This window comes from Scomber japonicus, chromosome 18, assembly GCF_027409825.1.
Source record: "Scomber japonicus isolate fScoJap1 chromosome 18, fScoJap1.pri, whole genome shotgun sequence".
NCBI classification, from domain to species: Eukaryota; Metazoa; Chordata; class Actinopteri; order Scombriformes; family Scombridae; genus Scomber; species Scomber japonicus.
Window position 1 is genome coordinate 8851614 of NC_070595.1, and position 12662 is coordinate 8864275.

Genomic DNA, 12662 nt, shown 5'->3' on the forward strand with positions numbered 1-12662 from the left:
GCCTGAAAATTCCTTGTCACTTCTTATTAAATGCAGCCCAATGTACAGTGGGGTTAGAGGCGGGTGGGTTCACTCTCAGAGAAAAGGCCAACATTGGAGGGAAAATGCCCCTTTTACATTCCTCTGAGGTTAAGTTGTTTGAACTTCTAACTATTGTAAACCTATTGTTTCTTCATTTCATTCTCCTTCAGGTTTATGTGTGCATATTTTATCACTGGCAACAGGGTGACAACTTTCTCTCATTTCAGATCTTCAGCACTGAGGTGAAGGAGGGCACTGCACTCTTGTACTGACCGGACGGCAGAAATACAGTCAGTGTTTTGTTTTTCGCCATGAGGATTTCTCACGTGGTCGGTTCGACTACTTTCTTTGCGTTTGTGTCATATACTTCTTTGAAATACCAATTGTTTGTGCACATTTATCAGCATTGGAGTAACACTGAAGGCCAGTCAGGCATGATAAAATGCACCAGGTCAATAAAGGCTATCCTGGGTGAGTGGTTGGACGCAGATGCCATCTTATCTGAATGTATAACCCTTTCTGTGATAGTGATGGGGTCAATGTATTTACTTACCATGACCAACCTGATTTTTCCCCTTCTTCATTCTTTTAAACCAATACCAGTGTTTCATTACCAACCATGTGACATATCTGGACTATTTAACTCTTTTCAATTACATTTCTAATATATCTGAGGTATATTCTGAGTATGAACTCAATGGTGGTCGTACTGCTTGGTTCAAGGTTGTTGTTTACTATCTCTGTGCCTACTCTGATGTAAATCTCGTTGTAAACTATCTTATGGACCTGTGAGAGTTTCAGACTTTGAACCTGGAAACACATGCTGATGTTTTTTTATGAGCGGTGGCAAGCCACAATTCAGGATGTAAGATATGAAGATAAAAGCTGTGTTAATGGATTTATGGCCTATATCCAATCTTTTTTAAACAGAAGGTTTCGACACTGGCCTGTTAGTATTAGTTGGTTGTGTAATTTTTACCAGTTTGATTACAGACATGGTCTAATGAAATGAGCTTGACATGTAACACAATCAGTAATCTTTCCCTTCCAAATCTATTGGTGCTGTTTTACCAGCACCATATGAAATGGGCCACTTTTAGATTATCTCTTACATGTGTGTGTTTGCTGACCGGGTTATTTGTTTTATTCAAATATGAACATCTGACGGAGTGTAGGCTCACAGACTTAGAGACTGTCCGTCCCAGGACACATTTTGGACTTCAATCCCTCTGACCTGGACAGCCTGTTTACCTGGATAAAATATTGACATCGCCAATTTTGGTTTTATAACAGTTATTCAGTATGAAGTAAGGTTAATGTAAGTGCATCAGAGCCACCATTAAAGAGAGAAAAATTAGTGTAGGGACCCCAAACCAGAGAGCACTCACACAGTATTGGATTTATGATAGCAGGGGCCTCAGAGCAGTTTCAACCTATAGCTACACCCCTGTTACACATGTATAGTTGAAAGGTTAGAGTCAGCCTCCAGGCAGTGAAACTAATGTATCCAAATAGTGTGTGTGCATGAATGGCTGCCTCCCCTTCATCTCTCTGAAAGGGTTAAACTCATAGTCAAAGCCATGTCCACGCAGAGCTCCGCCTCCCGATTGTTGAGGATGTGTGCCTCCGAAATCACACCACTCCAAATCCCGCCTACCCCCTCCCGGGCCCCCGTGGGCCCCACCCACCCATGGACCACATTGAAATGGGTCTGATGTTGTTGCCAAACATTACAGTGTGCTGAGCATCCTTCCGTAGAGCTTCCAGCAGCAGCAGCGGCGGCACCAACATCATCTCAGAGCAGAGCGCACAAGTACGGAGGCAACAAGAGGCTTTACTATCACCTTTACAGGGGAAGTGTCAAACAGCAGTCACATTTACTGACACTGGTGTAAACAGTCACACAACAGTCCGCAATTACATCTTCCAATGCGGCTGGAAAACATGGGACGGTCGTTTTACGCATTACTGGTGTTTCTCATCTGCTCCCTTGTTCAGACAAGTAAGTTCAAATTTCCTGCATTTCATCCTGAGATATTAATTAATTACCTACATTTTTGTCTCAAGAAAAGATCAAACTGTGTTGTACTTCAACTTAATTTTTCATAATATATATATAAATAAAAAACAACAACAATATAAATATGGTTTTGGACAGCCGCTGAGTGTATGGGTTTAAATTACCCACTCTTGTGACAGCACCGGATGCAAGGTGATGGGGGGAGGGCGCAATTATTCTCAGAATGTAGGTCAAATCTCTCTCCCACTCTGCCTTTTTCTCACAATGTATATTCAAGCCAAACAAAAAAGGTTTAATTCAATCTCACACATTTCCATAACTCAGCTCAACAGTCAGTAGTTTTTATCTATAAGCCATGAAACAGTGGAAGCTTTAGTTGTAGATTTCATCTCTATTATTCTTGCCTGTGTTTTTTGTGCTTTTCATTTAGTGGCGCTGAGCTCCCAGCACGTTCTACAGCCAATGAGGTTTCAGGAGTGTGAATACTGTGTGTGTGTGTGTGTGTGTGTGTGTGTGTGTGTGTGTGTGTGTGTGTGTGTGTGTGTGTGTGTGTGTGTAAAGATGTCAAGCGGGGTTTCTGAAAAGCCGGTTTTTGAAGCTGTTGCCATTCATAATGTGGGAATGGGCGCCACTTGCATTTTCATTGTGGAGAATCCATTATGATAGAATTTAAATGAATCTGGGTTTAAAAAAAAAAAAATCAGTATTACAGGTGCATATATTCTTACTCACACTCCACACCATGATTCCTACATGATGCAAACCTGTTTGCAAAAGACCTTCTTCCTTTTACCTTAAATGGCCATTATTCTGTGGAAATGAATGGAGCCTCCCCAATACAAACAGACATTGTCTTGAGACAGCATTCCTTAGTGTCGGTCACACACTCAGACATTAAGCCACTGTCAGACCTGTTCCCCGTATGTTGGTTCTGGGAAACGGTGTGTGGTGAAACATGTAGGAACTGGCTGTCACCATCCAGACATAATGTGTCATACTGCCACTCTTTTCTGTCCCCCATGTTGTGAAATGGTGTGGTTACCTGTATTTGTCTCTCACCCATATCAGGACAGATTATCTTTATGTGACACACCTAATAGAAATATGACTTTGAAATCAGAGTATGAACACTTTCCCATCACTTTTTCTGCTTACCTCATGGTCGATCAATTAAACACACCAGACGTCACAAAATGGGCAACATTAAGTACATTTGATCTTTTTCCAGCACTGATTGGTCAACAATGGATAGCACATGCGTTCAGTTCATCTTGTCTTTCAAGGTCTGAACTTTAAGCCCATTAAGCAAATAATCAGCGTGAACTTGGCTTTGGGTGAATTGGGGAATGAGATGATGCAGATGTCCACTTTGTCTCTCACACATTTGAGGAAAAAGGAAAGTTTATAATCTATTTTACAGTTAATATATTCCAGATTTTTTTCTTTTGGATTATCTACAAGGAAATCCCTATAATAAAACCAGGTTTATCAACATGAAATTTGCTATCTCCATGGGCGGGCAGACTGCCCACGCAGTTGGCACGCTTTCACATGCAGTCATAAAGAAATGATTGGCATAGTGTTAAGTTGTGGACCTACTTTACAGCTTTAACACAGAAATGACTGTTTGCAATTATAGAGTCATATAAGTTACTACAACAGTAACAGAAAAACATTTCCGCAACTGGCAGCAGCTTGAGGAAATAAAGCCGCTCCTTGTTAAACTACTGTTTAACCATCAACCATGACCAATGGCACCAGATGTTTGACTTCACTCAGAGGCTTTTATGATTTACTGTACTGTCAGACATTCATAGCAATAAATTATGTATTTTAACATCCATCATATGTGGTACAAACCTACTAGTACATAAATATTTGATTAGCATTTTCTCTCATTCATAAAAAGCAAATCTTACTGTAGCAGGGTATGACGACGCTAATTGCAAAGCTGCGGGTGGTGTTACTGTAGAACACCTCCCTCTGGTCCCTGTCAGAAACAGGTGGTCATCCAGGGTTTAGAGCCCCAAGGGCTAGAAGGAGGAATCCCTCATGGCCTCTATCTAGCACCTTTTCATAAAGTGCTGTCTCTCTGATGTACAGCCTAATTGGTTCTTCCACTTCAGTGGCTTCATCGGGTCCATTAAAGATGGGGGTTGGGAAAGCAACAGTGTGTCAGTAGATGAACTGCTTTCAAATGTGTTTGGATCATTAACACTGGAAAATGAGGTTTCTGTTGTGTCTGTGAACTTCTTCCTGCTGATAATGAAAAATGCAAGCTGAACTGCTTACATAGGTCTGTTTGACTTGGTGTTAACCATTTATCTGCCCTACTTACACAAGTAGTAACATGCCAGTGTGTGTTTGGGTATGTGGGTGTAGTAGCAGTATATATACATCCAAGCCTCGTGCTCCTCTAGCAGTAAATTTATCACCATCTGCCATTGCTGAACACGTGCTGTAGCCCCAACAACACAGCTGTAGTGAATCCAACTTTTTAAAGAAAAACACAAGTTCAAGTATCAAGTGAGCTAAGTCCAACGTTCTTTGGGTTACTGGTGTTTTGTGAAGTGAGGCAGTTTTATAAAAAAAGAAAAAATTGCATGGCCCTTTAAATAGTATTTCTCCATCTGTTGGTCTGTAGTTGATCCTCCTCTTTGGCACGGACTGAAATATGTAAACAGCTACTTGAATGGATTTCCAGGAAATTTTGTAAAGACATTCACAGTCTCCAGAGGATGAATTTGCTGATCCCCTGACTTTTCCTCTAGTGCCACCAGCAGGTCAAACTTTTCATTTATGGGCTAATGTGTGTTAGCTTAGGGGACCCTGACATGGAAAAGTTTGAGAACCACTGAAGAGCTAAGATAACGAACGTGGTAAAGATTATACCTGCTAAACATCAGCAGTCACCTTGCTTATGTTAGCATTTAGTTCAAAGGACCACTGTGTCTAAGTTCAGACTTGCAGAGCTGCTAGCTGGGCTCTTGTTTAATAGGAGACTTAATATTCTGTGACCTCAATTCTTTTCATTTGCTGCCACGTCTGTGTTTATGTGGAGTCTTCCTGTAATGGCCCTTGATAGATGATAACTAAAACAATAGCCCTTTTAGCTGAACTGTGAGTTTATATCTGTCTGTCATAGATGCATTGACAACATGTGGAGCCACACAGTTCCAGTGTGGGAACGGGAGATGCATCACGATCAGATGGGTGTGTGATGGCACAGATGACTGCGGAGATGGCACAGATGAACTTCCTGGTACTTGCTGTGAGTATCACATGTTTCTTAACATGAGGATTGAATTTGCATACATATGTGTAGATCCCAAAATAACTCAGCCTGATGATTGTAGAATCTCATTCATCATTTTTGTGTATTTCATTTCCAGTGGCCAAAACATGCAGACCAACCGAGTTCAGTTGTTCGGACCGCCTAAACCATTGTATACCAAGTAGTTGGCGCTGTGATGGAAAAGCTGACTGTGAGAATGGAGCGGATGAAGAAAGCTGTGGTGAGTTGATATGCAGTGTTGGAGTTAACTTCAACTAAAGTATATTACTAACCAGTCTGCAAGCCATGTATTGTATCTGTTTAACCTATTCCTCAAACATATTTGATTCGTCTTATTATGTTACTCTCAGATTTTTAATGGACTATATCTATATAGCACCTTTCTAGTCTTATAAAAGCTCTTTATAATGCATGCCAACACTCACCCATTCACACACATATTCATACACTGATGTCAGAGGCTACCATGCAATGTACCAACCTGTTCATCAGGAGCAATATAGCGCTTCCTTTCCAAAGTGGCCCATAATACTCAACCATTCACACACACACACACACACACACACACACACTAATGGCACAGTCATCAAGACCAATTTGGGGTCTGGAGGAGCTGAGGATCTAATCACCTATCTTCTGATTAGTGGATGATCTGCTCTACCTCCTGAACTACAGTGCCTTCTCTTCTCATTTTCATCCCATTCCTTCCTCCCTACTCAAATGTTTTCCTGTTGTTTCATTGCTCTAATCTCCCTGTCATCTCTCGTCTCTCTTAGCGCCCAAGCAGTGCACAGACACAGAGTTCCGCTGCAGGAATGGCCAATGCGTGTCATCCTCATTCGTGTGCGATGACGAAGCAGACTGTGATGATGGCAGTGATGAGGCCTCTTGCCCACCTGCTACCTGTAACTCTGCGTCCTTCCAGTGCAACAACACCCTCTGCATTCCTCGCCTGTGGTCCTGTGACGGTGACGCCGACTGCCTCGACGGCTCAGACGAATGGCCCCAGAACTGTGGTTCAGGAGGACATACGTCTTCTCCTGCCCACCACTGTTCAGCGCTGGAGTTCCGCTGTGGCAGTGGAGAGTGCATCCATAGCAGTTGGAAATGTGACGGAGGAGCTGACTGCCTCGATCGATCAGACGAAGCTAACTGTGGTGAGTGTAACAACAAAATTCTCCTTGCCTTGTTGGTTACACGCTTGCATTATTTAAAAGCCTGGTTTCAAGTTATCACCTCTTGGATTCATTTCAAATTTCTGCCTGTTTCATCCCTCTAGCTCATCCCACCTGCCGTCCTGATGAGTTTGAATGTGGTGATGGCACTTGCATCCATGGAAGCCGCCAGTGCAATCAGCAATACGACTGTAGGGACATGAGTGACGAAATTGGCTGTGTCAATGGTAGGAAGATCCCTCAATTTTTTTCATCAGTAAAAACTGCTGTCTGTGCCTATAACTGAACCACAGCTGAGCTTGCTCTTACCTGATCGCCGTCTTGTATTTACATATCTCATGTGCAGCGACCCACTGTGAGGGCCCAACCAGGTTCAAGTGCCGCAGCGGGGAGTGTATTAGCATGGAAAAGGTGTGTGACAAGCAGCGTGATTGCAGGGATTGGTCAGATGAGCCTCTTAGGCAATGTGGTGAGTACAGAGAGCCTCATACATAACTGTCTGCTTAATTACTACTTTCTGTATTTTAACAAGGGTGTCTGCAGCTGTAGAGTACTAGTTATGTCCTTAGAAGAAAATACTGTAGTAAACATTTTCTTCCTCCTTCTACAGGTTCCAACGAGTGCCTGTACAACAATGGTGGTTGCTCTCATATCTGCAATGACCTTAGGATTGGCTACGAGTGCATGTGTCCCACCGGATACAGACTAGTTAACAACAAACGCTGTGAAGGTGCAAAATCCCAAACATCAGAGCAGTTATACCCAGAAATAATCAAACATCCATGTGGTTTTTTAGGTTTTGTGACATCCTATTGGTTTAATTTGCCTCAAACTGACATGTTGGTGTTTCCTCCTGTTCTTTGAATCAGATATTGATGAGTGTGCCAACCCGGACACCTGCAGCCAGATCTGCATCAACCAGATAGGCAGTTACAAATGCGAGTGTGAGGAAGGTTACCAAGTTGACCCAGCAACCAAAGCCTGCAAAGCCATCGGTAAATATCATCTGTGTTCCTTCAAGAGTGTTTGTTGACTGTATAATTCATGTTTTCTGATATATTTTAGACTTTTATGAGGATAAAGAGTTAAACTCTGTGTCTACTTTGATTTTGTAGGTACAGTAGCCTACCTTTTCTTCACCAACCGTCATGAAGTCAGAAAGATGACTTTGGACAAAAGTGAGTACACCAGGGTTATCCCCCGTCTAAAGAACGTTGTGGCTCTGGACATGAACATGGCTACCAAAGAGATATACTGGTCAGACATCTCCCAAAAGAAGATCTACAGGTGAGCCAGGTGTCTGCAGTAACAATCACAATGAAATTAGTCTTTCTGCTTCATCTGCTTGATGCCAGTTTTTCACTTTTAATCCAGAACTCAGATGGACTCGGCAGAAGACTCCACTCAGCACACCGTAGTGATTGGTAGTGACATCGATGCTCCTGAGGGCATTGCCTTCGACTGGATCCATGGTAACCTGTACTGGACTGACAGTGTCCGCAGCACCATCTCTGTGGTAACCGCTAACGGGAGCCGTCGCAAAACTCTCTTCCAGCGAGACTTATCTAAACCCCGCGCTATTGTGGTCGACCCCCACAGCAAGTAAGTCTAAAAAAAACTGATGAATGTACTGCAATGCCATCATCCTTACTGGAATGTCTGGTGATTTCAGTATTTTCACAAAATATATCTTTGTTCTCCTAGCTTCGTGTATTGGACTGACTGGGGAAATCCTGCTAAAATTGAGAAGGGAGGTTTAAACGGAGCAGACCGCAGTGCTCTGGTCACCGACAACATTGTGTGGCCTAATGGAATTACACTTGGTAAACTCCAGCATTCATGTCCCTCTGGTTTCAAGTTGCTTTTTTATCCATTTATGTGTTCCAGTGGTCATAGTAGCCTGACCTGTTTCCCCCTCTTCCCCCCTGCTTCCTCCCCAGACCTGTTGAACCAGCGGCTCTACTGGGTGGACTCTAAGCTGCACACCCTCTCCAGTATCGATGTGCAGGGCGGTGGTCGACGCACCCTCATCATTGACGAGCACATGCTGAGTCACCCGCTGGGCCTCACAGTGTTTGAGGTATATATTTACCATCTGATAAACTCTGTTACACATAAACCCAGAGCCTGTAAACACAACATCCCATCAACTCCTCACTGCACGTGTGAACTGTGGTACACATGCCAGCTCCTCTGAAAAAAAAGGTTGATCTTCTTTTTTCTGTGCACTTCCAGGAAAGACTTTTCTGGACAGATGTCAGTAATAACGCCATTCTGAGTGCAAACAGGGTGACTGGTGGAGACATTATACCAGTGGCGGAGCATCTGGCATCACCAGAAGACATTATTCTCTACCACAACCTCAAACAGCCTACTGGTAAATGAAGTCTTTGAATTTGGAATTTTTCAATTTTAGTCATGAATTCAATTGCTTTATAATTATTTTATTTTATTTCCAACAACCCTAAAAATTTAATGAGTCAGTTCCAGGTACTGTTTTGGAAGCATAACAAGAATGTTTTGTTTGTCTGCATTGGTATTGGCTTCCAAAAATGTAAAGAGGTTAAACTAAAATTCCTTTCCATTGCAGGCAGGGATTGGTGCCAAGTGTCCAATGGTGGCTGTGAATTCTTGTGCCTGGCAGCTCCTCAAGTGGGCAGACATCCCCCCAAATATACATGTGCCTGTCCAGATAACATGATGCTAGCAAGGGATATGAGGAGATGTGTACCAGGTATGTAAATTGTATATGTGGGATGAAATCAAGAAGTTAATTAAACAATTGTAGTGGAATTATTACCCTTATTTTACTCTCACTCATTCTCCTCTGTTATTTGCACTCCACCAGCTGTGCCGACCACTGCAGCTCCTGTTCAGCCTCGAGTTATGACTACTGAACCACCTCGACTGCCACCAGTACCAGCCACGAACACACCCAGACCTCAGGTCCGCACCACCACAGTGCCCATTGTAATCACCAGCACTGTGGCTAAGCCAGTGCCTCGCACCACCAAGCCTTTAATCAGGACCACCACACCTCAACCTAGGACCCATTCACACCAGCCGACAACACCAAAAGTCACCCATATCACCACAGATGCTCCAGTCACTTCTTCAGGTAAGCCTTTGCATGGATTGTGATGTTAAAGTCAAATTGAGCATACACACATTGCACATTCCTGATGAACATCTTTTGCAAAGCATATATATACAGTATCAGGTTGTGTGCATCATTAACTGTGTGTTTTCTTTTCCTTCAGATATCCGACATGAAATGGCAGCAGCTATACCCAAGACTGCCTCCACCACCCCGATAGCTTTGTATATCATTTTACCTCTAGGTGAGTTGATTTGGTAGCTGATGACAAGGTGTTGTCTCATAGAAACTACTAATTATTTGAGATGACAACAGTGCCAACCATCATGGCTAATCTCTTCCTGGATGTCTCTCCCTCGTGTAGCGATCCTTTGTTTAGTGGCTGTTGGTGGTGTGCTGCTATGGAGGAACTACAGGCTGAAGAACACCAACACGATCCACTTTGACAACCCAGTCTATCAGAAAACCACTGAGGACCAAGTGCACATTTGGAGGAACCACAGCAGCGATGGTTACACCTACCCAAAAGTGAGTCTAACAGGGGTCACTTCTACTAATCAGATTTTACAGAAACAACTGAAATTAACAAATTGCATAATAGAACACCTTACAATTCCTTATATCTTGTTTTTAAAAAAATAAAATAACACATTTTAACATTATCGGCACTACTGGCGACAGTATCTTTTATCTATAAATGTTATGTCTGACATGCTTTTTATTTGTTGTCTTACAGAGACAAGTTGTAAGCTTGGATGAAGAGGCGGACAATCCAGCTTTCACAGAAAACTGAAAAAAGTTGGCCAGAGTGGAGAGAAGAGCCTCAGTGATAAGCTATCTTGGACGTCCGTGTATTTTTACCTCACATAGCACAAAGATATGGAAGTCAAAGCCAGTATCAGACAAGCTGAAACCACTATATCCTCACAGGCGAACAAGTGCTCTACAATGGAAAAACCAGGGTGAAACATTTTTGTTTAGGTGCGCTTTTTTCCCCCATCGAGTAAACAGTTGACAATCAATTCCTCACCAAAACATACCAAATTATCAGATGTTGGATCCCTCGATCTACTGTTCTTCATTCTTTATTCTAACTGTGATGCTGATGTTACAACTAGAGAACTGTGTCATTTTTATAGCCACATAATGTCTTCCTTTTCTTCCATCAGTTTAACTGAGCTCATTTGATGCAACATATAATAGTGAATTTCCCTTGTTTTAGATAGATTTCAGAAATAAGGTGAACATATCACAGTTTTATTATTTTTGTCTTGTGACGAGATGATTAAACATAATTATATCTTGCACTATTTATAGTTTAAAGGAATAGTTTGGCATTTTGGGAGATTCGCGTAGGCCTAGAATTAGATGAGAAGTTTGATACCACTCTAAAAATGAAGCTAGCTTAGCTTAGCAAAAAGCCTGGAAGCAAGGGGGAGACAGCCATCCTGGTTCTGTCCGAAAAGTAAAAGACAAAAAAAGCCAATACAAGAACCTCTAAAGCTCAGTTAGCAGAGTTACATGCTATAGCTATTTAATGGTGACCAACAAATAGCAATAGCAGTGACCTTCTGGGGAGTCCAACCTCCCATGAAACTACAACTTATCTTTTCAACAATCTGGTTTGTGTTTGGATTAATCAAATGAGACATAAATGATTAATTAGTGAGCTTTAGAGATATGCTGTTTATTTTTGATGTTTTAGAGAGACCCAGGCTAGCTATTTTCCAGTTTCCAGTCTTTATGCTAAGCTATGGTAATGGCCTTACAGCTCAAACACAAAAGTGGAATCAATCTTATCATCTAGCTCTTGGCAAGAACAGCAATAGATTTATTTCCCAAAATGTCTAACTGTTAATTTACTTCTCTTTGTTTATTGGACACAAAAAATGGGAAGTTTTTTTTAAACTATTGGGTTTATGGAATAATATGTCCTCGGACAAGTGGCATGGCACTGACAATCTGATCCTGAGGTTTTATCCCTAGACAAACACTAACACTAAAATTGAGTAGGTGAATGTATGTAGTGAATTCTGCAAGTGCCAATTTAACCAGTATGACCTCAAACAGCCTTTGCATTACGTGTATGTGTGTAATTCTTTGAGTTTCACACCAGCCATCACCATATTAGTGGAGCAAAAATATCATCCAAAGGGACCTAAAGTCATTACTGTAACTAACCTCAAAAAACACACCACACACTGTGTTTGTGCCTTGAGTATTGTACTCTTCAGATTTCACATATCACCATATGTCTTTTGAGCTGACCAGCTGGTTAAAATGTCCTCCATCAGCCATCTGGTAGGCACCTTTTCAGCTTATTCCTTCTGAGTTGTGACTGGGGGTCTGTTTTTAGAGCCATCCTTAAATTTCCCTCTCCCGTGCCCCTCTCAGGAGAACCTATACATTCCTTGAAAAACAGAATAGCTTTGATGCAATCACGTGTTACCAGTGAAGCCGTGCCTAATGTTCTGTGCTGAGACACGTGTATATATACATCCTCCCACAGGACGAGAACTTCACCTTGCCTTATTCAAGCATTCCTAACAGAAGGAAACCATGTGCCCTGCTATGGTTTTAAAAACACAGTTGTCCATAGCTGTTCAAGCTAATGTTCTCTTTGTGATTTTTGACAAATATGTGCCTTTTTAATGACATATTTTACTCAAATATTCATGTTGGTGCTATTGAACTCAGTGGATTTGTATAAAATCAATGTGTCTACCTGTTTACAAAGAGATGTTTAAGGGATGTGGCAGTGTTACATGCAGGTGAGGTTACACCTATAACAAAGATGTGATGTGGGTAAATGACCATCATGAGGCTTTTTAGGTAAAGAAACAAATTCATAAGTGCTAGTGAAGCTGTACATATAGAAGAAGTCATTTCACATTCATAGACTAACAGTGCAGATTTAAATGTGTGTAAATATAATGTTCATAAATGTAAATATTTTATTCTTTACTGTTTTTTGGTAATGATGTGAGCGTTTTAGCCTTTGTTGTAAACTTGAAACATTTGCTGTACATAAATAAATGCTTCTATTTATTATAG

At 41.7% G+C, this 12662-nt stretch overlaps 1 protein-coding gene across 1 annotated transcript; it reads left to right on the forward strand.

The window, feature by feature from the left end:
- The first annotated feature begins 1750 nt into the window (after positions 1-1750).
- On the forward strand, positions 1751-12662 carry ldlra (low density lipoprotein receptor a). Its single transcript, XM_053338788.1, has 18 exons — positions 1751-2023; positions 5187-5312; positions 5434-5556; positions 6113-6493; positions 6616-6738; positions 6858-6980; positions 7122-7241; positions 7381-7506; positions 7627-7798; positions 7886-8113; positions 8216-8334; positions 8452-8591; positions 8747-8888; positions 9102-9245; positions 9360-9629; positions 9772-9852; positions 9973-10136; positions 10345-12662. The coding sequence occupies exons 1-18, from the start codon at positions 1951-1953 to the stop codon at positions 10399-10401; spliced, it is 2712 nt and encodes a 903-aa protein (XP_053194763.1). The 5' UTR covers positions 1751-1950; the 3' UTR covers positions 10402-12662.